Source organism: Falco punctatus (genome assembly GCF_963210335.1).
Source record: "Falco punctatus genome assembly, chromosome: 8".
Taxonomy (NCBI): Eukaryota; Metazoa; Chordata; class Aves; order Falconiformes; family Falconidae; genus Falco; species Falco punctatus.
The window spans coordinates 26,037,357-26,062,068 of record NC_137588.1 but is presented as its reverse complement, the minus strand read 5'-3'; the positions used below and the strand labels follow the sequence as shown (position 1 = coordinate 26,062,068).

The 24,712-nt window shown below is 49.5% G+C and overlaps 2 protein-coding genes across 10 annotated transcripts in view; one reads left to right on the top strand and one right to left on the bottom strand.

Moving 5' to 3' along the window:
• Nucleotides 1-499: 499 nt before the first annotated feature.
• VIL1 (villin 1) lies at nucleotides 500-9,583 on the top strand. 7 transcript variants are annotated; one of them, XM_080397924.1, is made up of 20 exons: nucleotides 500-1,330; nucleotides 3,826-3,911; nucleotides 4,145-4,219; nucleotides 4,359-4,555; nucleotides 4,807-4,915; nucleotides 5,254-5,364; nucleotides 5,461-5,663; nucleotides 6,152-6,230; nucleotides 6,376-6,474; nucleotides 6,571-6,724; nucleotides 6,830-6,930; nucleotides 7,067-7,204; nucleotides 7,382-7,540; nucleotides 7,632-7,811; nucleotides 7,927-8,072; nucleotides 8,179-8,323; nucleotides 8,603-8,791; nucleotides 8,947-9,015; nucleotides 9,179-9,316; nucleotides 9,406-9,583. In XM_080397924.1, the coding sequence occupies exons 1-20, from the start codon at nucleotides 1,129-1,131 to the stop codon at nucleotides 9,517-9,519; spliced, it is 2,694 nt and encodes an 897-aa protein (XP_080254050.1). In that variant the 5' UTR covers nucleotides 500-1,128; the 3' UTR covers nucleotides 9,520-9,583. The 7 variants fall into 7 exon arrangements, 6 of the variants coding, with proteins under 6 accessions (XP_080254050.1, XP_080254049.1, XP_080254052.1 ...); XM_080397923.1 differs by having other exon boundaries at nucleotides 3,784-3,911; XM_080397926.1 differs by having other exon boundaries at nucleotides 1,214-1,330; nucleotides 3,803-3,911.
• A 564-nt stretch (nucleotides 9,584-10,147) lies between these two features.
• USP37 (ubiquitin specific peptidase 37) overlaps nucleotides 10,148-24,712 on the bottom strand; it is a 38,590-nt gene continuing 24,025 nt past the window's right edge. For 2 of the 3 annotated variants that reach the window (XM_080397921.1, XM_080397922.1), the window contains exons 18-24: nucleotides 23,052-23,304; nucleotides 20,485-20,651; nucleotides 18,612-18,672; nucleotides 16,381-16,496; nucleotides 15,060-15,129; nucleotides 14,541-14,679; nucleotides 10,148-13,750 (exon numbers count right to left, since the gene is read on the bottom strand). In XM_080397921.1, the coding sequence (XP_080254047.1) occupies nucleotides 13,663-13,750; nucleotides 14,541-14,679; nucleotides 15,060-15,129; nucleotides 16,381-16,496; nucleotides 18,612-18,672; nucleotides 20,485-20,651; nucleotides 23,052-23,304 (894 nt within the window). In that variant the 3' untranslated portion in view covers nucleotides 10,148-13,662. Of the gene's footprint in view, nucleotides 13,751-14,540; nucleotides 14,680-15,059; nucleotides 15,130-16,380; nucleotides 16,497-18,529; nucleotides 18,673-20,484; nucleotides 20,652-23,051; nucleotides 23,305-24,712 lie in introns of those variants that run through there. The other variant, XR_013929827.1, reaches the window with a different exon arrangement.

Sequence of the window (24,712 nt, the reverse complement as noted above, 5' to 3'; positions counted from 1 at the left end):
GGTTTCCCAAAAAATCATGGATGCCTTCTTACCGCTGTGCCAGGGAAGGGGAGGGGGCAGTATTTGGGGGGCGGGATGCGAGGGGTTTTAGCTCTCCAGTGCGGTCTAGCCAGCTCCTGCTGGCACTGCCCTTATCCCAACTCTGGGTGCCGGGGCAGGCAGGGGTCCCCCCAGGCCTGTCTGCACTCCGGTGGGGAGGCGGGGTGAGTGGTGCTGCGGTACGCGCACCCCCTTGGACCCCTGCCTGCCCCGGGCCTGATCCTGCCCCTCCGGGAGGGTTGAACTCAGCACTTTATATTAGACAAGTCAAACGGCACCAGCAAAGCCTGCTGCCCAGCAAGCACCCATGGGTGCTGCAGCACCCGAGGAGTGCAGCCCCCGTGCTGGGCACCCTTGGGGGGGTCCGGGGAGGGGGGGAGGTGGCACTGGGGGGGTTGGGGAGGGCTGGGGGACCAGATCGAAGTGCCTTCATGTGATTAAAGCTGTCAAACCATCTTGGAAAAGGGAGTCCTGTGAGTGTGTGCACGCGTGGGTGTGGGCACATGCCACCTGTGTGTCACTAGTGCGTGTGCACAGCGGGGAGGCAGAGAGCCCCCGGGATCCCTTAAATTCCCCCTGGGAAGGGGGTTGCTGCAGGTCAGTGCTGTGGGAGCACCCTTGGGCTGCAGGGTCAGGGGAGTCACCCCTTGTCTGGTGCCAAGGGGGCACCCTCATGCTCCAGGGCAACCCCCCCTACCCCAGCTGTCCTGGCACCCCCTTCCCCCTCCTCCTGGCAAAAGGACCCTGATGCCATGGGGATGGGTATCCTGCCCCATAACAAGGGGGGGCTGAATTTACTGTGGTAATTTACTATCAGATTTACCAAATTTACCCAGCTTTGGGGCTTGGGGCGGGGGGGGAGGGCTGGGGGCACGAGTCACAAGTGCTCCATTCCTTGGTTTGCTCTGAGTAAGGTGTCAGACAACCCCCCCCCACCCCCCCCCCCCCGAGTGGGGAACACTGGGAGGGATTCATGACTCCCACCCCAGGCAGCCTGCTGCCAACGTGCAGGCAGTGGGGTGCTGCCCCCTCCCCGTGCCCTCATTGGCCCTGTGCCTCTCCTCATTAGCAAAGTCTCTGTCCTTCCCGATGGTTGCACTAATTATTGAGTTCATTAGTGGCCCAGCCTGTTCAGCTGGGGGGCCCTGGGAGGGGGCGAGCCCTCTGGGCTGGCGTGGGGTCCCTCACCCCCGTGCGGCACTGGCAGTCTCAGCCCTGGAACGTGACCACCGAGCGGAGAGCAGCCCCCCAAAACGCAGCCCTGCACCCCTGCTGGCGGCTCTGCACCCAGGTAAGGGTCCCGTGGGGGACAGTGGCATGGGGTGCAGGGGGTTGGAGCTGGGTGCTGTGCTAGGAGCGTTTGAGGGTTTTGAGGGCCAGGGGAGCAGAGGGCGGCAGCAGAGCCCATCCCTGTGGCATCAGGGAACCCTCCTTGTTTGTGGCCAGTACCCTCTTGGTCTGGTTGAGCCCGATGCCATCACTTTGGGGATCCTTGGCAGGTGAGCAGTCAGGACTTGAGGCTCACTGTAGCCCAGGCCTGGTGCCAGGGTAACAGCTGGGGTGTGGGATGCCGGTGGCGCTTGTGGCAGGGGCTGCTGGCCCAGCAGGGCAGCCGAGATAAGGCTGCAGCAAGCCTGCAGGGCTGGGGGAGAGAGAGCAGGATGGAGAGCCCGGGGGGCTGCCTGCTGTAGTGAACACCAGCCCTCCCTGCCCAGCTTTATGTATCCCCAAAACCACTTCAGGGCTGGGAGCCACTGGGCAGGACTCCGGTCCTTTCTCCTCTTTGCCAGCACCAGCCGCATCAGCAGGTACTACCCCTTGGGGCTGGAAGCACGGGACAAGGCATAGGGTTTAGTTGTGCCACCGCTGTGTGCCCTGCCCCCCAGCCCTGTGCCCCATCCCTGTGCCCCTTTCCCATCCTTAAGGCTGGAGCTGCAGAGATGCCCAGCACAGGGAGGCAAAGCCCATCGGGGAGTGGGCAGTGATCTGGCCTGCAGCTGGGGCGGTGGCACAGCCTGGGGACAGTACCATGGGCAGGGAAACGATGTACCAGGTAGGGGACGTGAGGACACGTGAGGTGGGAAGGGGATGCGCTGGGAAGGTGGTGCTGCATTGCTGGTGGCACCAAAAACCCAGTTGCCACGGGACAGAGGGGATGGAGGGCAGCAGCGTAGACCGGCCCTGTGGCATCAGCCAGTTGCTGTCACTTTGGGGAACCTTTTGGCAGGGGGGAGATGCCAAAAAAAAACCATTGCCACAGGCTTAGTGCTCCATGGCTGGGAGGGTTTGGGGGTTTTGGAGAGTGGAGGGCAGTGACGGAGACCATCCCTGTGGCATCAGGGCACCTCTGTGGCTGACACCCCCTTGGCCTGGTTCAGCCCATTGCTATCACTTCGGGGAATCTTTTGGTGGGGGGCAGGCATCAAAACCCCCATCACGGTGCCAAGGGCCAAGAGGGGAGCAGGCATGGGAAGGGCACAGGTACCACCATGGGCACAACAAGCCCGTGTGCAGGGTGCCTGGGGTTGCCTGTGCTGCCATAGTACCTCGGGGGGGAGAGGGGGCAATTACCCCATGAGTAATGGGGCTCCTCAGGTACTGTGAAGCCTTGGAGGGCCGTGGGGACCTTGGCTCTGGGCTGTTCCTGCCCTTATATGGTGAACGTAGGCTGGGACAGGAGGGGACAAAGGTCTCCTGGGTGCTGGCACCTGAGCACTTTGCCTAGGTACGCTCACCTGTGCCCAGCTCTGCAGGGAAGGTGAGAGGCTGGGGTGGGGGGCTGGAAGGTGGGCATGGTGGGGGGCAGCACATCCCACAGCCACCCCTGCTCCTGGCACGGGGGTGGCCTGAGGATGGGGCCTGGGGACCCATCGTGCCCCACCTTGGGGCTGCACTCGGGGGGACATCACCCCCTGGATCTGAGGGCAGGATGTGGGTGCTTTCAGGAGAGCACAGTGGGACCAGGCAGGGGTTTGTGGGGCTGGGGCTGCAAAGGCCTCTCCGTTGGGCACTGCTGGCTCTCCCTGCCAGCCCCCTGCCGGGGCACATGGGGGGCTTCGCCCAATGCCGGCTGCCTGACCTTGCTGCCTGCCTGCTGGGAAGCACTGCCAGCCTGGCAGGGATGGCTGTGGGCAGCCTCGGCAGCACCGGGGCTGAGCCCTGGCACGCTCAGCACCTCTGCGGGGCTGGGCTGTGCCCTGCCAGGGGGACGTGGATCCGGCGGTGGATTCAGGAGCGGGGGAGGCTGAAGCGAGGAGTGGGTGCTTACACACATGTGTATGTGCATGCATGTGAACGTGCGAGGCCATGTCATGCCGTGCCATCTCGTGCCAAGCCGTGTCAGGAGCAGGCTGAGCAAGGCTGGTTCCTGCTGGTCCTGGGGAGGAGCAGGCTGCTGCACAGCTGTGTCACCCAGCTGTGGGTGCTGTGCTGGGGATGCCTTGCACAGCCCAGCCCCGTACCGGGGCACTGGGGCACGCAGGGGACCCAGCTCCTGCCTGCTGCAGAGCCTAGTACAGAGCTGTGACAGCCCCCAGCAGCTGCAGTGCCAGTCAGGCTAAGGGGGACAGTAGTCCCGCTTGTGTGCCCCCAGCCCTGGCACCAGGGTGCCAGGGGGTCCCCTCACCCTTGCAGCTCCAGGTAGGGGGTTTATGGCCTGGCTTGCTGCAGACTGGGCAAGGCAGCAGATGGCACGGCAGGTTGGCTCTGTCCCAGCTCTTAATGACACCACCTGCCATTAACAAGGGCGTTGCCAATGCCCCAGCAGGTCCCCTTGCCTGCCTGCAGCACTCATCACCATGGTGGAGCTCAGCACCAAAGTCAGCAGGACACTCAACAAGACCACGCCGGGCCTCCAGATATGGCGAATCGAGGTGGGGACACGGGCGCAGCCTGGGCACCCATCACCCAGGCACCCATCGCTGGGCTGTTCGGCGGGGCTGCGGGGCGGGAGATCCTCCTTGGTGTCCTCGGTGCCTAGCTTTGGGGGTATCAGTGCAGCATCCTGGGTTAAACCCACCCAGGTTTTGGGGATGGGGTCAATGGGGCTGTGTGGGGCTGGGGTGGGGGGTCTCCACCAGGGCTGACATTTTTGTTCCTTCTGCAGAGCATGGAGATGGTGCCAGTGCCCACCAAAAGCTACGGCAACTTCTACGAGGGAGATTGCTACATCCTGCTGTCGGTAGGGCAGCCTGGGGTCCCACGGGGGACTGGGGACAGGCTCTGTCCTGGGATGGGGCTAGGGGACAGGGAGGGGTGTCCCTGGTCAGAGTGGCCTGCGGGCATGGCGGGTCTTCTAAGTGGGGGCTGGTGTCCTGCAGACACGCAAGACTGGGAGCAGCTTCAGCTACAACATCCACTACTGGCTGGGGGAGAAGTCAAGCCAGGATGAGCAGGGGGCGGCCGCCATCTACACCACCCAGATGGATGACCACCTGGGCATGGTGGCTGTGCAGCACCGTGAGGTCCAGGGCTACGAGAGTGAGACCTTCCGTGCCTACTTCAAGCAGGGACTCATGTATGTCAGTCACCCCTGGGCACCTGCTGCCACAGTGGGTTATGGTGAGGGGGGGTCCTCTGCATGCCCCCCATGGGGCCGTGTCCCAGTGGGGTGGGGGTGGCAGGAGGAGGATCTGGAGCTGGTCTCACTCCATCCATCACCCACGTGGGTGGGTGGGTGTTCCTGAACTGTCCACAGAGGTGGGAAGGGGGACCCCACTGGAGCGAGAAGGGGGGGCCCAGGGCTGACACTGTGTTCATTGCCCCCAGCTATAAGAAGGGTGGGGTGGCCTCAGGCATGAAGCACGTGGAGACGAACACCTACAAAGTTCAGCGCTTGCTGCACGTGAAGGGCAAGAAGAATGTGGTGGCAGGAGAGGTAGGTTATGGGGTGTGGTGGGGTCCCCAGCCACCAACCTGTGCAGAAGTGCTGTTTGTGGTAAGGATCAGGCCAGAGCACACACCCCCCCCGCCCCCCCCTCTCCCCGAGCCCACTGCCCTCAAGCAGGGGATAGAATGGGTGTGGGGCCATGTGGCCTTGCCTCAGGAGCAAACTTACCTCAAAAAGCCTCTCTTGGGGTAGGGAGGAGGAGCACTGGCTGGGAGCATCAGCACTGAGCTAGGGCAGGTGGGGGCTGCAGAGCCAGAGGAACCCAGGTATCCTGCTGCTTGACACACACCCCTCTCCCCACCATCCCCCCCCCCCCCCCCCCCCAGGTGGAGGTGAGTTGGAAAAGCTTCAACCGAGGGGATGTGTTCCTTCTGGACCTGGGCCAGCTCATCATCCAGTGGAATGGCCCTGAGAGTAACCGAAATGAGAGGTTGAAGGTATGGCCAGGGAGTCCCAGGGTCTCCCCCTGGAGGAAGGGGGTGATCAGCCACCCCCTTCCCAATCCAAGCTGACCCTTTCTCCCCTGGATGCAGGCAATGACCCTGGCCAAGGACATCCGGGACCGGGAGCGTGGGGGCCGTGCCAAGGTGGGTGTAGTGGATGGTGAGGACGAGGGCGCCTCGCCGAAGCTCATGCAGGTACTCACACACGTGCTGGGCGAGAAGAGGGACATCAAGGCAGCCACCCCTGATGACAAAGCGGATCAGAAGCTTAAGTCCTCCCTCAAGCTCTACCAGTGAGTTGCCAGGAATGGGTCACCCGTGGGGGCATCTCACAGGGTGCCAGAGGGACCCAGCACCCCTCTCTGCTATGTCCCACAACTCCCATATCACCATGGACAGCCACAAAGAGGGGTCAAGGGCACTGCAGGGGTGGGGACAGGTCCTTTGAATGCTGTTGGAGCAAGGGGTTGGTACCTGGTAGAGAGATGCTCATGCAAGTCTGACCTTTACATATGGTGGCAATGTTCCTGGGTGTTCCCATCACATCTGACACCCCTTTGCCCCTCCCCATGGCCACAAGTGAGCTGCATGGCAGGGCAAGCTGCAAACCAGGTTGCCACTATGGGCAGGGAAAGAGGGTCCCTGGGTACCACCTCTGCCATGATCAGGGTGGGGATGGAGAGGGGACACCCCAACCCAACCCTGCCATCCCAAGGTGAGGATGGGGATGGGGCTTTTCAGCTCTACTTCTAACTCCTTCTCCTCACTTTTCCCCTGCCAGTGTCTCTAATGCCAGTGGGAACCTGGTTGTACAGGAGGTGGCGGTCCGACCACTGACTCAAGACATGCTCCTGCATGAGGTGTGTCACCCATGGGATGCTTGGGGGTACCCAATTTCCTTGGCAGCTTTAACCCTTCAAAAACTGATTTGGTGGGCACCAAAAGCTCTTTTGAAGGGTTAAAGCTGCCCAAAGTCCTAATTTCTGCTGTTGTCCCTCCTCCAAGGACTGCTACATCCTTGATCAAGGAGGTCTCAAGATCTTCGTGTGGAAGGGCAAGAACGCCAACAAGGAGGAGAAGCAGCAGTCCATGAACAGGGCGCTGGTGGGTGCTGGGTTAGAGGTTGGTTATGGGACAGCCTGGCTGCTCCCTAGGGAGCCAGGTACCCCATGCCCATGCTCTGGGTCTGAATCCCTCCAGAGCTTCATCAAAGCCAAGAACTACCCAGACAGCACCAGTGTGGAGACAGAGAATGACGGGTCTGAGTCAACCCTCTTCAGGCAGCTCTTCCAAAAATGGACTGTCCCCAACCAAACCAGTGGGCTGGGCAAGACCCACACTGTGGGCAAAGTGGGTGAGTGTCTCCTGATGCTGCAGGACTCCTTGGATTGGGATGGGGGGGCTGTGGGGACCCCCACTATCAGTGGGATGTGGCTCAGCCCTCTGCCCTCCCACACAGCCAAGGTGGAGCAGGTGAAGTTTGATGCCACCACGCTGCATGCCAAGCCCCAGATGGCCGCCCAGCAGAAAATGGTGGATGATGGATCTGGGGAGGTAGAGGTAAGGATGGCTAAGGCAGAATGTAGGACCCTCTCAGGGCACCCTCTGGGCTGTGCCAGGGGATGTCATGGCACCCAGGGGCTGCAGGGTAGGGGGACGCACCAGCCCTGGCAGCAGCACATCCCTGTCCCCCCAGGTCTGGCGTGTGGAGAACAAGGAGCTGGTGCCTGTGGAGAAGAGATGGCTGGGCCACTTCTATGGTGGGGACTGCTACCTGGTGCTCTACACCTATTTTGTGGGGCCCAAGGTGAACCGCATCATCTACCTCTGGCAGGTGAGACCCCTTAGATCACTGACCCGTCGCAGGGGGGAGGATGACAGGGGCACCTCCCTGGCGTGGGGGTGCTCTGCCCCTACGCGTGACCCCGTGGAAATAGCACGAGGGTTCCCCCTTTCCAAGAGGGAAAAGGGGGGCCATGGTGGCCACTGACCCCCTCTCTGCCCTGCCCAGGGCCGCCAAGCCAGCACAGATGAGCTGGCTGCCTCTGCCTACCAAACTGTCATCCTGGACCAGAAGTACAACAACGAGCCTGTGCAGGTCCGTGTCACCATGGGCAAGGAGCCAGCCCACCTGATGGCCATCTTCAAGGGCAAGATGGTGGTGTATGCGGTGAGTGCGGTGCTGCTGGGGAGGGGTGGGCAGTGGGCAGGCGGGTGAGCCTGTGGCACTGGTAGTGACCTCCTGTGCTGGTCCCCCTCAGAGTGGCACCTCGCGGGCAGGCAGCACGGATCCCACACCCTCCACCCGTCTCTTCCACGTTCATGGCACCAATGAATACAACACCAAGGCCTTTGAGGTGCCGGTCCGCGCCTCCTCCCTCAACTCCAACGATGTCTTTGTGCTCAAGACCCCCAGCTGCTGCTACCTCTGGTATGGGAAGGTGGGTACTGCCAGGCACTGAGGTGGGTGCTGCCACCCCCAAGAGAAATGTCCCCATCTCCTCTTCCTCCTCCTTGGCTGGGGCTGGTGATGCAGCTGCTGTGCTTGCTTGGCAGGGCTGCAGCGGGGATGAGCGTGAGATGGCCAAGACAGTGGCTGACATCATCTCCAAGACAGAGAAGCCAGTGATTGCAGAGGGACAGGAGCCACCTGAGTTCTGGCTGGCCCTGGGGGGCAAGTCCCAGTATGCCAACAGCAAGAGGTACCAGCCCTACGCCCAGGGGCCCCTTGTCCCACAACCCCCACTGTCAGGGGTAAGATGGGCCAAGCTCCATCCCCACCACCACTGCCACATTGCCCCCTGCCAGGCTGCAGGAGGAGAACCCCTCCGTGTCCCCCCGACTCTTTGAGTGCTCCAACAAGACAGGCACCTTCTTGGCCACGGAGATTGTAGACTTCACCCAAGATGACCTGGAGGAGGATGATGTTTATCTGCTGGACACCTGGGACCAGGTGACTTGGGAGGGCATAGGGTGGGGGACACGTTTGTTCCCACAAATGTCCTGGGGTGGTGCAGGACCTGCAGCAGCCAGAGGTGGGATGAGAGGCTGAAAACCCCACGTCCCTGGCCCCATGGTGTTTTTTTCCAGCCCCCCTGCTCCAGGGATGGCTGAGGATGGACCCCAGTGCCCTTTGCTGCAGACAGATCCTGTGTGCTCCCAACCATGTGTCGGGCACGGCCCCAGAGGGCCCTGTCTCACCCCAGTGGTAGACACAGTGACCTCATTGCAGGTTTTCTTCTGGATTGGGAAAGGTGCCAATGAGTCTGAGAAGGAGGCGGCAGCAGTGATGGTGCAGGAGTACCTGTGGAGCCACCCCAGTGGGCGTGACCTTGACACCCCCATCATTGTGGTGAAGCAGGGCCATGAGCCCCCCACCTTCACTGGCTGGTTCCTGGCCTGGGACCCTCTCAACTGGGCTGTGAGTCATGGAGGTGGCTGGAAAGACCAGGGAGGCCCTTTGCAGATGGGACCAGATGTGGATCTGGCCCCAGCCAGCATCTCCATGGTGCAGGCAGCGGTTTGCCTGATCCCTGCCTGTGCCAAGGGGCTGAGTGCTTTTGTCCCCTTCACCAGGACAAGAAATCCTATGAGGCACTGAGAGCTGAGCTAGGGGATGACAGCAGCTTCGGGCAGCTCACCTCAGTAAGTGGCACAGGGAGAGGGGGCAGCCAGGGGCAGAGAAAGGTCCTCTGTCCCCTTGGAGGTGGTGCAAGGACACATCCTCCTGTGAGTGGACACCTGGAGCCAGCCTGCTGCCTCTGGCCCTGGGGCAGCCCCCGATGTGACCCTATCCGTTGCCATCCAGGTGCTCACATCCAGGCAAGAGGTCTTCACCGCAACCACCACCCTCTTTGCTGACAAACTGGAGACCTTCCCGCTGGACGTGCTGGTGAACACCTCGGCCACGGACCTGCCAAAGGGTGTGGACCCCAGCAAGAAGGAGGTGAGACAAGACCAGGGGGCTGCTGGGGCAGGGGGACCATACTGGGAGAAGTCCCCAGCTTCAGCTCAGCCTTCTCTCTTCTCCCCCAGTGCCACCTTTCTGACCGGGACTTCCAGGATGTTTTTGGCATGAGCCGCTCTGCCTTCGGCAACCTGCCCTTGTGGAAACAGCAGCAGCTCAAGAAGGACAAAGGACTCTTCTAGTGCAGGAGCCTGGGCACAGGGACAACGTCAGCTCATTATTTTTATTAAATAAAACGGAGTTGGAGAGCAGGTCTGCTTCTTCCCCCCAGCCCCCTACTTATTTAGTAGAGATGGCATGCAGGGGGACATGGGTCTCCATCAGGCACCAAGGCAGTGCAGGGAAGGACCCTCAGCTCATTTTCCTCAAACCCTTCATTTGCCCCGCTATGCTCGGAGGCAACGCGCAAGCTGCCCAGCCCCTGGGGCACCCTATCCCACCCCGGCAGCTGCAGCTCAGGGCTAAAGGTCTGCTATACAGCTGGAGCTGCTCCCTCCACTATCACAGGAACCTCAGCAAACACGTGCGGTACCAAAGGTAAATGCAACAAGCCCAGTGGCTGATGGGATGGCACGTGTGTGGGGACAGAGACCTGGGATCACTTGTCCTTGCCCTGGGAGAGGAGGAGGACATCCCTCCTGCTTGGGATGCTGGGAGAGGGGCTGGGGGGGGGGGGGGCAGGAGTCATAGAACCATATACATGCTCTTCCCAGACAACTGAGCAAGGTCCCAATGGCAAAGGGGGGGCTGAGGTGCAGTGCCCAGTGCCTGCAGCACCCACGAGCATGGAAATAAGATCCCAAACCAAGAGAGGGTTAATAAAGATATTTTAATTTCACAAAAATCTATCTACACATCGTTTAAAAAGGGGCTGGGAGAACCCAAGAGCAAAAACTGTAAAGAATAGAGAGGAACAGGTCTGCTAAAACACAGAGAAAAGTGCTGCTCCACATCAACAGTGTAAAGAACCAGAAAGCTGGGGTGCAGGCAGAAACCGGCAGCAGCCACCCTGTGGCAGGCAAGGCTGGAGGCCAGCAGCAGAGCTACACGGACAGCAGCTGCCAGGGGTCCTGCAGCCCTGTTTTTTTCTCTTTGGTGGGTGATTACAGGGATAATTAGCTCCATTAAAAAGAAAACAAAGCAGATGAGTTATTTCCAGCCTCCACCAAAGCACAGCACTCCCCGCATGCCCGGTGCTGGGGTGAACCGAAGCAGGAAACGCTGGGCTGGCCATCAGCCCTTCCTCGGGATGCAGGTGGGAAGATGCACGGCGGATGGTTATCTGTGCGGAACCGAGCAGGAGGTGGAAGGCGAGGCCTGGCCACAGGCACGGGAGAGCCCCGTGCTCCTCCTCCTGCTCAGGTTCTCTCTTTGGGTCTCAGGCTGGGAAACCGGCCCTCGCTTTTCAAAGGCTCTTTGTACAGCCCTGCCAGCCAAGGCCCCCCAGGGACCCACGCACACAAGCTCCAGTTCATTGACAGGAGCTGGTTTGCACCTCTTGGAATAAGGGAAAAAACCGAGACCAAATTATCGCAGTCAAACAACGAAGGGGTGAGAGGAACGGCAAGATGGGAGTTCCTTGTGTTTATATGCTGAGTCACACTTGGACTAAAACTAGGCTGATTCAGGAGCAGGTAAATGTTTAACCGTGACTGTCCATCGGAGGAAGAGCCTGCACGTGTTCAGGGACTGTTAACTGAACTTCACCTCCCTATACCCCAGGATGGGTATCCCACCTGGAAGGGATGATCTTACTGAACTTGCTGCTGCAACAGCATGAGCACTGGGAATATTACAGCTGGTGAGCAGCACACACCTTGAGGATTACCCATCTGTCTTCCCACTGTTCTCAGACAGGGAGAAAGCTGGCTTCTGCAAGGAAGGGGCTCCACCAACACTCCTACCAGGGTGGAGGTGCAACTGAGCTGCTGTATACCGAACAAAAAAGCTTAATTCAATTATTTAATAGATGTCTGCAATTCTTAATGGATAGAATAATAAGCAAGAGCTTTTCATAAAACAAGGAACACTGGTTTCAAACATCACCTTTCACGTGTTGATCCAAACAAAAACTGGTTTTAAACAAAAGTTACTGCACTGAGAAATCAGGCAATGTTTGCTTTTATTATAAATTAACTGGAGTGCAGCACCTTGCAAAAACAAACTTGCCACCCCAAAAAGCAGAGCTGACTTCTGATACTACAGGAATACCAGTTATTTACAACACTAGCACAGGATGCACTTGGGGAAAAACAGATTTGCTCTCTGGACAGAGCAGTCTCTTCATCACATTCACAGGGGCCATCAGTTTGAAGGACAACTCCCATGTCACTGCCTGTTCCCATTGCCCAGAATTCTACCAAAATTAGTATCGACAATAGAAAAGTATAATGCTTTGTAATAAATTAACATATAGACCCACTCTGGCTGCATCTTACAAGATAAAATGCTCTGTCATGTTTACAACCATTCACTCCTAGCTCGGAAACCAGAAAGGTGTCACCCTGACCAGGTCCACCAAGCTCATCTGACACGTGGACTGGAAAGTCAGTCAGTCTTTTCACCACACTGGGGTCCCCAAAGTACTCTGCTTGGGGAGGACTACCGATGGCTGTCACTCACTGCTGCGCAGAGGTGTGAAGAGGCCATTGAGGAAGCATCCCCCTGCCAGCCGGCTAGGAGAAACTCTAGCGTGGAAGTGCCCATGAAAGAGGTGCCTGCTGTCTCCTAAATTGATGGTTTTGTCTGCTTTGCTTCAGCTGATTTATTCCTGAGAAACTCCTAACAATAGTTTAAAAACCCCAGAAAATATCTTGACAGCAAAAAAAGGCATTTTTTTTTAATTTAGAAAAAAAAAAGTAATCTTTCACCTCTAAAATTCAAGTTGCAAAAATCAGAACTAGAGGCCAAAACAAGAGCAACTACTCTGTTTAACAGTAACAACTTCTCTGAAACAAATGCCAGCAAAAGGAAACATCTGTCCCTGCCAAGTAAGTGCCAAGATGCTGAAAAAATTAAGTCACTAGGCTTTCCTCCCCTGCTGAAACAAGCTATAAAAGGAGCATCATGCCTCTAAATCCAATAAAACGCAACACTTCTTAACTGTGTTGTTACTGCTGAGCGTGGCCTTTCTGAAAGCTTTCCACCTGGTTTAGTTTCACAGTTTGAATGCTCTGCACTCCTCAGAAAGGAGAACAGAGGCATAGCTGTAGTAAAAACCTTCTCACCCTGGGATACAAGAAGACCAAGGCAAGACCATGGTTTGATCAAAGAGCAATTCAAGCGCCAAGCCTACCCTGCAGACCCTTTTCTCGCCATTCCCATTTCACAATGACTGAGGCCTGTGCAGAAAGGGTAATGCTAGAATGCTGCTTCCCTCCCAGAAGATACAAAGTAGCTGTTGCTCACCTTTTGCTACTGCTCTCAGCCTGCTCAAGGTGTTCACCTACCCCCAGAGTTATATCAAAGCAGCCCTAAGCAATATAACTTAGTGCGAAATACTGTGCATCCAAAGAGAGACCTTTCCTCTCCAATTGGTACTTATGCAACAACCTTATGAATAAAATGCAGTCAAATAATAGAACTTGCAAAACAAAAGAAATCACATATATAATCTCACATCTAAATGAGGATGACCGTGAATGGTGAAAAAAACCAACAGAGCTGCCACCAGGTATGCAATACATTCCACAGCACCAGACAGTTTGTTTCCTGGAACCGCATGTAAATAGCAGAGTGCTTACAAACCCATGAATGTCAAAATGCGTCAGCTTGAGTGATTCCAAAACGCCTGTTAGAGAGATGACTGGCAAGAATATACTCAGTGATCTGGGTTTCCAGTGAATATTACTAAACACAACACACGCCAGGTTACAGAATCTATTGCTTAAACTGCTCTTGGAGAAAAAAAAAAAAAAAAAAAAAAGAAAAAAAAGCCATGTGATATGTAAATCCTTTCCACTCACATCTCACAGGTGAATGGGCTTTTAAAATTAAGTCTCTTTTTGCACTGTTTTTTTTTTTTTTTTAAAATCAGTTTATGAGCAGCTGTAGTCTTGTGGCTTGATGCAACTCTTTAAGGCTCCATGCTGACGAAATTATTTGAGGAACAATAAAAACTTAACCACAGGAGGATCACTCTGGGATGTCAAGGTTTAAACACGTGGTTCAGGCCCAGGACTTGCACAGATGGTTCAGGAATCCAAGTGTCCCATATTTCTACCTTTTTTCTCTTGTTTTGGCCCTGAGCTGTTTGATACTCCTGCATGTCTGGCCCAAGTTCAGAATCTTCCTCGTTCCTCAGGAGGAACAAGGTGTTTTGCTCTTCACAGAGGCTGACGAACTGATCTTCCTACTTCCACGCTAAGTGGCTGTGCATTTTTTTCTGTTTCTAGTAACTCATCGAAGATATCCCTAAAACAGAGAGAAAGACCAACAGTGAAACTTATGTACAACAACAAACTGCTATGAAAGATAGCTCTGAGGGAATCAGCAACTGGATTTCATCTTCTAACTCAAGCGTCACAGATCCTGGTACAGAAAGGTGTCTTTAACTGGCATCTCTAAGCAAGGCTCCTTAAATCCCACAGGACTTTTTTTTTTTTTTTTTTTCCATTATTACAATGAATAAGGTCAGTGGTAAGCCTCAGAGAGCAGTAACAATAGTGAAAATAACTCCTGGCTGGTAAAAGGATCAGAAGCAACACAGGACCCAATCTGTAGATGAAGTAATATCCTTTTTTAGAGCAACCAGTAAAGACAGAAGGAGGGGACAAACTGAGGCACAAACCCCCTTCTTCAGTTCTTATGCCTGAAAAAATATCTCTTCTACCTACAAACCTCACCTTCCTCATGGCCTGAGATGACCACAGCTGCAACAACACAACCACTAGGAGCAGGGAAAAAGGCATTTACAAATATCACAGCACTTCAGGAAAAAATCCAAGCTCCATTATGATTCCTGCTGCAAGTATATACAGCTGAGACACTGAACCCCCTCCTTAAAATATGATTTAATGTGTCTTGTTAAAACCCTGTGTATTACTGACATACAATTCCATGCCTCTGAACTCTTGAGCACTTCAGTTTTGTCATCCTTGCATACAATTCTGACAAATACATGGAGATACTTTTCATCCTAGCAAAGAGGACTAGAGGAGAGGAGGTAATAATTACTAGCACTGAAATTTCCCAAGACACCTACTTGTGCATGTAGAAGAAGATGTACCCGCTTCTGTCTCTGTCACACTGAACAGTGGCCTCTAGAGTTCTAGACACTTCTAGGTCATTGTAGGTGAACCAGGATTGCTTCTTGATATCATAGACATCACTGATATAATGACCTTAAACACAGAGAACACACCTTTCTTTTCATGCTGCAGTTCAACCAGTAAGCTGTTTAGGTTGCTGGACCAGGGTGTCTAGCTATGTCAGATTTAAATGCTAGAAGACTCTTAAGATCGTGGTCCCTGGATCATACCTGGTCCACGAATGGGTAAGAAGCACAAGCAATTCCATGGACCCCATAAGCAGTACATTGCCCACATGCTGCAGTTAGGCACCATGACATCCCCAGCCTGCACCCCCACCAGCAGCAAGGCACGATGGAAGACTTGCTTTGCTGCCTGAACTCTTCTCTGCAAATAATCCTCCTACGGTAATTCTGTATTACAGATTTTTTAAGATAGATAAGAGATGAAGGATAAATTATGGTATCTTTTACCTGAAGATGATGTGCTTCCGATATGGCTAACTATGCTGATGAGACGATAGGAGTGAGGAAGCTCTCCTGTCTGAAAAAAAAGTTCAATTAAAGCTTTTAGGCATTCACTTTTGTCCCACATAGCTTATGGACAAGAAGATTTATAGCCCAGACACCAGCTTTGGCTACTATATTCAAAGCTGCAACCCAATCAAGGATTACAGAGACACACCCTGCTTCAGACCAAACAAGGAGTTCTTCCAGAAGTGGGAAAAAGCCTTCCATCTTCAGTCTTTCAGCAAGCCAATGAACATGCAAAAAAAAGGAGCCACTCTGACCTCAGAACAGATGCTCACACAAACTCTACGCTGCAAGTTTTCTAAACAATCATTTCCTGAGCAACTTCCACTGATGTCAGAATTAATCCACCAAATAAACATAGAAAAGCAAAAAGGAAACAGCATGCTTACTTCTGAAATATCAGAGAAATACCCTTCATAATGGCAAACAGACTTAACAGTTAATACTAGATGTGTAGCCCAGATTCTCTTGTCCTGCACCTGTAACGTCAGCAGACGGTGCCCTCTCTGCATGCAGGAAATATGCTCTGTCTATTCACTGACAATAAAACTAAACAACAGTAATTGGCTTTTGACAATTATTTTTTAATCCTCTCTGACCAGGAAATGTTACCGATACCATTCACTAACAATACTCTTAAAACGTAACTCTTGGTTTAAGGGTAAGGAAATTGGTGAAGGATTGTAAGAAAATAAAAACTACTCAAAGAAACTCCAATTATTTCCACTCCACACAGTACTCCTTCCGCTGAGGCAAGCAGGCAACTTTCACAACACTGCTATGTGGAGTCTGAGTGTGCAAGTGGCTGGCAGCACAGCCTAGGTTACAGTTACATTTCACCTAATGGGAATACAATCCTGCCACAACATTACAGTTCTGGTGGTGCAAGATCTAGAAGCCCATGATGCTGCAACTAAACTACCACGGTGGCTGAAGTCCTCTCTCTCTGCAAGTAAAAATTTCAAGCCCACTGCTTTATATGCACTGGAACATTTCTGCTATAAAATTACTGTTTCCTTTTCACCATTGTCCACATCTCAGAGAAACTCAGAGACCCTCTGCAACCACTTAGTTTTGTTTCTTTAAAATTAAAATAAGACAATAGGACAGACTCTTAAGGACAGAAATTCTCACTCTCTTAACTTTTGAACACAAGACCTTTCTAGACTCTATACCTGCTCTGTAAAACTACCTCCAACACTAAACTGATGGTCAAGATCGGGTATATTTCTCAGCTGGCTTTTGAAATCATAGATCACACCTCAGCATTTCTTTTCAGCTCTTCTGCTTCAGCTTCTGAATACTCCATGTCAAGAACATCCTCATTCCCAGAGTCTTCATCAGAACCAATGCTGTCCAGGAGTGAGCTGTTAAACTCTAGATAGCATGGAAACAATGACACTGTGTGAGAAGCTGTGGCACGCGCAGGAATTCACAACAGGTTGAGGTATATCTACCCACATAAACAAGCATAGTAAAATGCTAACGCAAGGAAAGCAGGAGATATTGGAATTTCCAAATAAAACCTCTCTCCCTTCCCAACTTGTCAGAGCAATAATTAAGGAAAGTATCTTGGACTACAGAATTAATTTTAGCATCATCTGTCTCATACTTTTACAAAAGGGCATGATGGCAAATGACAGCTGGGTGATAAAAGAGCATTTAAACACCCAATTCACTCCAGAGCACCAGTGGTCTGCAGCCAGGACTGACATTAAAAGAAGTACAGCCAGTCTGGTCAGTGAACTGTAAGTTTCTGCAACGAGAAGCTATGAATTACAGTTTTAACTATAAGTTCCAATAACAAAGTGCATCTTTCAATTAAAACTGGCATCAAAACGCTACTGCTGGCAGCAGGCATCTTTTCATTGTTTTCAATGGTAAGAAGGCTGCTCACCGCAGGAACTTCCAGTTTGCTTGGCTGAGCAAAATGCAGGCAGCTTTCTGTAAAGAGCCGGAAGGCACCACTACTCCCTGTACACACTGTTCCAAACTTCCTGGGATTCTGCAGCTACCCAACTAATTTAAGATTTTGTACAGTACTCATTAGGAGAAGTAGCTATGCTTTCACCAGCTAAATTAAAGCTATGAAGTCCGGTGGGTGAGAAGTTGAGATTAACACGACACGCTCAGGACTGTGTTTTTTTATGAGACTTATCATGCCAGTTGTGATGGAGATGTTTTGCCAAAAACAAAACGCACTGTTTGCCCTGTTAAATCATCACATTCTGGATTAGTATAGTCTTCTTGGGAAGTTTATAGACAAATCTCTTTAACTGAGAATATTTTACTGCTGATTTCTACACTAATTTGGGCTGTGGCAAGCTAGACTTACAGCCAAGAAATGCAGCCACTTCAGTAGGTATCTGCATGAAGCACTTGCCATGGGTACTGCTAAACACCATTTCACCAACAGCCCCTGGATGATGAGCAGTTCTTTGATTGCAGCACTACTAGGAACCTTACTTAGACAAATACTACCAGTTATAAGGCTCAAGATTATTAGCACCTCCTTGAATGACTGCTGGCTGATGCCTTACAAATGAGTCAGTAGGAAGTTGAGAAGCACAAGGCAACGCTCATGTTTAAGTCAAGCAAATGCACATCAGGAGGAGGAAGGATTTCTAGCCTTGAATTCTTCCTGGACACAAATCAAGGAAGACTTGGGAAGGACTGGGCATTCAGTCTACCACAGCTCATCAGGGAACAGATCTCAGGTCAAGGGATGCTTAAGCAGCATTCAACTTCTCTTCAGAAGCATACACAGGTTCATCCAGTAATAACCGAGGGCCTTTAAAGGTGCCTGAGCAACTATGAGTATTTTAACACAATAATTTATCCCCCCTGCCTCTCCCTCTTCAGAGCAGGAAATTTCTCTTGGTTATGCTTTGCCCTGCCAGATTGTATGAAATCACTTGCATGCCAGCCTCACACAAATGTTAAATAGTGCCTGAGGCTCACCACACTGTCTGGATTTGGAGAAGACAGTGAATTTTGGGTTTCTTTTTTCACCCCCAACAGCTATACCTTGCAGTGAGGTCTCCCTCCCTCCCATCCTGTACAGACAGATACAGCACTTGCACTGAAATACCAATGCAAGTAAGAAATAATCCTTACACTCTGAGTAGAGCCATTAGCATGCTGGCTTTTGATGGGACGGTGAAATTTCAAGGTCCATTTTGGTCCCTCTAGATTAATATTATGTATTAAATATATAATATATATTTAATATCATATATATATATATGTATACATCTAAGTAAAAACTCAAGAGACTGAAATAAGTAATTGAAAAATTAAGTTTTTTCCTGGCATTTGCTTTCGCAACTAAGAGCAAGAGAAGCTGACCTGAGCAAAGCCAAACACAACAAAGCACACACCAGAAGAACATGAAATCCCAGCTGACTTACAGACACTCAGGAGCTGCACTCATACATACAGATCTATTTTCCCTCAAAAGCAACATCCTGGAAGAAGTTAAATAAGTTTCACCTTGTAGACTTAATTCCGTGGCTCGTTTGAGGTCATCATCCTCTTTTTGCTCTCGTGCCTCCTAATGGGAAGAGAACAAAACTTAGCTCATTGAGACACTTCACTGTTTAAAATTCTTGTGGTGCTCTTTTTCCATTGAAACTGTGCTGCTCTGGTTTCTACAACAAACCTGACATTGTAAATTAAAGGTTCTGTGTGAAGGAATGTTTGCAACCAGTGAGAGTCCAATGTTCCCGTGCAACAGAACCTGGGACAAACCTTCATTAAGGCTTGTCAAAGCTCCTGAAGTTTGGTATGCAGCAGAGCAAGTCTCTAGTAAGACCAAACGCTTTCTTTGGATCATTAATTTGAAAAGCATCTGAATGAATTTGCAACTCTTTGCTAAGGAAAGCTGTCACACACAAAGCTCCTCACACTTCGGCAAAATTTAGACGACTTCTGCCCAAAGCCAGCTGAGGACAGAGTTGTTAAATTCTGACATACTTTATTATTTTTAAGCCATTTGAAAGTAGAGCCAGTGGTTTCATGTTAACAGGTATAATTCACAAAGGCAGGATGCAAAAAAGAGACACCACTAAACAACCAGGTATTAAAAATAATACCATGAACAAGTAGCAAAGAAACCTCAAGTCAACAAACCTTTCTAATCTTTGGATAATATCATGCTCCTGTTCCTCCCACCACTCTTGAAAGCTCAGAGCTACAGCAAGCCAGTCAATAATATTTAATGAGCTGGCTTCTTAATTCAGGGTTTGAATGCTTTCATGCACCTGAACGCAGAACCCTAACTACATATTTCAAATCAAGATAACCACAGCTACTACATTTCCATGCCTGAATCATTAGAATAGCAGATTTTTGCTTCAGAACTGTAGCAGAACAACACTCAAAGGGCAGTTTTACATTATTAGCATGAGGCCTTTTTATCTCGCTATTTCTAAAGCATTTGGGAATCTTTGTTAAACTACTCAGCACTGCTGAATCAAAGCTACATCTGGCATGGAACATACCAACCAGCACCTCATAATGAGCAATGGGAGAGAAAAATCCAAGAGCCATGGAAACATCAGATCTCATAAGGAAAACCATGACAGCTTTAGTATTAATAGAGAGCAGACAAGGGCACCTATTTAAAGAAAGACGTGGCTAAGCACTTGCTTCACTCTCAGCAGCTCGGTTAAACTTGTGGAAATCAGTTACAGGTCTTGAAATTCAAGTGGAATACAGATGGTGAGCATACAACCGAAGATCCCAATTCTTTCCAAGTCTAATTTAAAGGACTTATTTTAGATTAAATTATTTGGGATCCTTTTTCCAATTTTCTAACAAGGAAGGGTCACATAAATGTTCAGTTCCTATATTTTTGCTAAGCATCCCCCTCCTTGGTAGTACCAGAAACAAGACACTGGGACAGACAGATCTTTAACCTGACCTGCCATGGCCGTTCTTAGCTTTTGCTTTGAAACCTGCCTCTCTCACTGAGTCTCGACATGACACACTGCAGGAAGCAACTTTCAGGGAAGCTAAAGGTGGGTTTGGTTCTTGGTGATAGATACTAAGAGTTTTGTTCAGTTTATAACTGGTTTTTATGTGATTTTACAAGACAGTGTATAAATGTGCACAGAAAGCTTTGAGAAATCCACAGGTCTGTGATGTGATATATGGCTTCCAAAGCACATACAAAATGTACCCAGATGTATCCAGTGCCATGACTACTGACACTGAAGCTAGAAGAAACCCAAACCTTTTTTCATCTGGTTCTCTAAAAAAAAGCAGCAGAATCCCTTTGCAGTTACTGTTGGAGCACAAGTTTTTCCTTTAGCCATCAGGTTTCCAGTGTGGGGAAGATAAGGAAGCAAACTTTATTTCTTACTTGCTCTTGAAGGCTTTGAGCCAGTGCCTGCTGAAGTTCTTGTTCTTCCCTCTCTCTCTCCATATCATACTGCTGTAGCCAGTCAACGTCCCCCTGGGAGCCTTCCGGAGTTTTGTTTTCCTTATTCTCATCAAAATCTTTAGTTATCTCAGTGAAATTGGCAGGACCTGAGGAATCAGAAATTACAGTTATGCTTTCCTGGGTCTTCATTATGTTACCAGCTAAAGCCCCTTTAAATCACCACAATCCTTGTAGCACAGTGACATCTATTGACAGGGAGAGTTCACCAGCCATAAAAAACCTCACAGAGTCAAATGGAAAAAGCTCCAAAGTGCAGTCTTGCATTTATTTTAACAGGTGTAAGATGAACCATTTGATTATCCCCTGATCCTGTTCTCTTAGCCTTTGATGTTCACTCAGAAACAGCAACTTTTAACTGAAGTAAGATGTCACACTCCACTAGGTTTCTGCAGCCATGAAGCTGACACTTGAATTTCTCTAGAAGGAACTATGGATTACAAAAATTTGCATTGCATATTATACCTTGGAGTACTACAAATGAAGCCACAATTAAAGCCAAACCATATGCAAGGCGGAGGGAATACAAATCTCAAGTACTGTTTAAATCGTGTCAACTCGTTTCCTCAGGTAAGAGCCTCAATTTTGTGAGCACTGTCTACTGCTTTGAAAGTGCAAGAAGATTATAACTTTTCAGTTCACCTTTAAAGAGAACACACTATGGCAGAAATATTTCACAAAACTTCTGGAATGAACATCCATTCAACTATCACATACATCTCCCTGCAGTTGCAGGACACTTTGATTATCCCATTTGCTGGCAGCTGAGAGTCAGGACTTGCTCCAACAGCTATCACACAGCAACATGTGAAACTTTATACTTTTGCCCTACGCCAACTTCAGCATCTGCTCATTAGTTATTAGCAAGGATTATACAAGGCAGACTCTGGTATCTGTGACCTCTTAAACACAAGACCACCAGAACCAGCACTATAATCCATCAGTCTAATCCTCTTACCATGAAAAACAAACCAGAATTTATTACACGACCTTTGAGAACTTGCAGTGCAAGAAGTACTCACTCAACTCACACAACTGTTATTTGAGGCTCATGTAGCAGAAAAGACATCTTCTGTCATATCCAAATTAGCCTTTTTTGAAAGCACCACAAATTATTCAGTGTTTACAAGAAAAATTATTACTAGCAGTAACAAGGAATGGACCAAGTTAAATCCATCACGTTTAGAATCATCTTGCCTGATATAGCAAAGTATCCTTTGCAATTAAGTTTCCTTTAAATAGGATATAGGATTGTGAACTCATGGCATGCCACATTCTGCTGCCATAACTGGTAACTCAGTGTACATACATAATCTCATCTGAATGCCAAACCGTATGCTTTGAGTAGTACTTCTGTCTTTTTGGTCATGCACAGCCAAATGCAGAAAGCAGAATGCAACACTGAGTGTTTAACTCCATTCTTAATCAGAAAATAGAGAAACTTTTATTAAACATATTTTTTGCTTAAGTGTCACAATAGAGTCTTCAAAAAATTACATTATACTTTGCAAAGAAAACCTGGAGAGAGATACATTCATGTGGCCGGCCACACTCACAACTCTTTCACACACCCATAAGCAACATCAGCGCATATAAAGGAGGGTAACAACAAGGCTGATTACGGATTTAGTTTTCTTAACATACTTTCCCAACACAAAAGCTGTCAAGAGCTGTACGTTGAAACAAGTGTAATTTTTGGTAAGAGTGTTTTGTTTTTTTTTTTTTCCAATATTTAAACTCCTGGCTCTTAAAAGAGAAGGAGAGCACACTGTTGGCCTGTTTTTCCAGGCTAGTGGAATTAAAAATGTAACAAATTATAAAGACTTAAATTTCCTTCAGCCAATTAAAGGAAGACACTCAATTTCCTCACACTGACATCAAACAGGCTCCTTGTTGTACTTAACTGTGTTTCTGGGTTAGAGGCTGTAATTCACATGCTCAAGGGTCTACACTCTCATATAAAAAAAAGTATTAGAAAAATTAGAGAGATAAATTTATTAGTAACAAAATAACTACATTTATGAAAGCATTCTAGTCTTATGCACCCCAGACATTGCTCTTGCACACCAGCAGTGTGAACAGTGCTACATGCTGCCCGGGCTGCAATAGCTACAGGAACAACAACACTTTCTGATTATGGAAGGTTAAGTTCCAGATGGTGCCAAAACTTAGTAAATTGAATTGTCTGCTATGGGAACCAGCGGAAGCACGTGTTAATCAGGAGAGAAAAAAAATGGAAATTAACGCTGAAGGATGACTTTACCTTTATCAGAGAGGTGACAGACATACAAGAATACATGTTTTCACAGTTCAATGAATTAATTAAACACTTTATACACAGGTAAGCTGGAAAAAGAACTCTGAGGAAGTCAGGCAGTTTCAGTAGTGCACTTGCACCTAGATTTTGCCACCATACATTACTAATCTGCTGCTGTCAGTAATTTGCTTTAGCTTGCTCTAGTCCAGCCAAGATGGTTACTTTGCCTTACCTGAGTCTAATGCTGCTTTGGGTTTCTCCATCTCCATAGATTCCAGGTTTTCTGGCAATTCCTGAATTTCATCATCTCCAAAACCAGTGTCTGGGCTGCTTGTGGGCTTATCTTCGTCATGGCTCAGAGACAGAGAAGCTTCCCTTTTGCTAATCTCCAAGACAGCTGCTAGCAGCTCATCTTCGCTCATCCCATCAAAACCAGCATTACCCAGCTCAGGTTTATCACCCTCCATTTTACTTCTTTTTGAACCCTAGAATGGAGTTATGATAAGTGCTTAAATAAACAGGTATATAACATCAGCTTTACATTTCTGTGGTGGTTTATTTTATTTATTAACTCCAGGGAGTGGGAGCTTGGCTCTGTCAACATTAAACAGATAATTATGAGACTCAATGGAGAGACAACCTTTGTAGCTACATTCACTCCAAGGAACAACATTTAAATATAAATTACAACCCAGTTTTTACAGGCCCTGTGGATTAACATACACAAGGTAACTCTTCCCTTCTTCCTTTCCTTCAACACATGGGTTCCACATTTAGGTTCCGATGAACCCTCAAGCCTCTGGCAAGTCAGTGCTGAGGCACAACTAGCAAAATCGCAAGTTTGTTAACAAAGGCTGAAGCAGCAACATGAGAGTAATTGCACACATGGACGGAAGAATAGAAACTGAAATCAGGCTGGTATGAAGAGCAATTAAAATTAGGTTTGGTGCTGTAGACTTGCCATATGAAAGATAGGGGGATGGTGGTGAGCAGGACTCTGCAAACCTAGTAAGAAAATAGTTAACCAAAGAAAGGGAGGAATTTTCTTCCTACGAACAACAGAATGACTTTAAAGTGCTTTTTCTTTCTTCCAATTTAGCCTTAATCTGAATTTTTCCCTCTCTAGCTATTTCCCTAAAACTGACACTCATCAACTCCTACACCATACTGATTTGCAACTAATATAGTAATTTCAATCATTTTGATATTAGCTGTTAATCAGGAGCTTAACCTCCATGTACACATATTTACACAATTACATTACTTACCATATGCTTAGATTTATTTTTTCTATTTTATGTTAAAAATGGGGGAAAACAGTTTCTATCAGAATGCACTTATCCAGGTCTTATTCCAAACTGCATTTGGCTGGATCTCAGAACTTGGTTAAAATGAACAAAAATACATTTGCACTGCTGCTTTTTACTTAAATACAGCAAGCCTTTGATGAGCAAGACTAATTTTACATAGTAAACATTTTGTATTAAAACTGGCTTATCAAACAAGATTAGCAAATGAATTAGCCAATTAAATTGCTTGTTCAAGACATCATGCCCTCCAAGATTTAGAACTGACAAATTTAAACCTCTCTCCTCAATCACATTCATGCTGAATAAGGGAAGCAGGGTACCTGTTTTTTAAGCTTTCTGATTTCTCTCTCTACACCTGTAGGCTACTAACGTCAAAACTGGTTTAGCTCTTCAGCAAACCCTAGTTCCAGGCACTTTGCCAACAACTACCACTAATTCAGTGGCTGGACTGTAAAGACTTGGCAGCACCTCTGTGTTATTTGAATACAACTTTTCTACAAGAAATTATTTGCGTAGATTTTAAGTAGCTTAGGCTTTAAAACAGGCTGCTTTAGGTAAGTGTTTTTTAAAAGTACTTCAAATA

Bases quoted from the DNA above. Each gene is read 5' to 3' on its own strand.
- VIL1 (XM_080397923.1), top strand. From the start codon at position 1,129: ATGGTTGCACTAATTATTGAGTTCATTAGTGGCCCAGCCTGTTCAGCT. The intron at 5,664-6,151 runs GTGAGTTGCCAG...TTCCCCTGCCAG, and splicing joins TCCTCCCTCAAGCTCTACCA to TGTCTCTAATGCCAGTGGGA. The intron at 9,016-9,178 runs GTAAGTGGCACA...GTTGCCATCCAG, and splicing joins GCTTCGGGCAGCTCACCTCA to GTGCTCACATCCAGGCAAGA.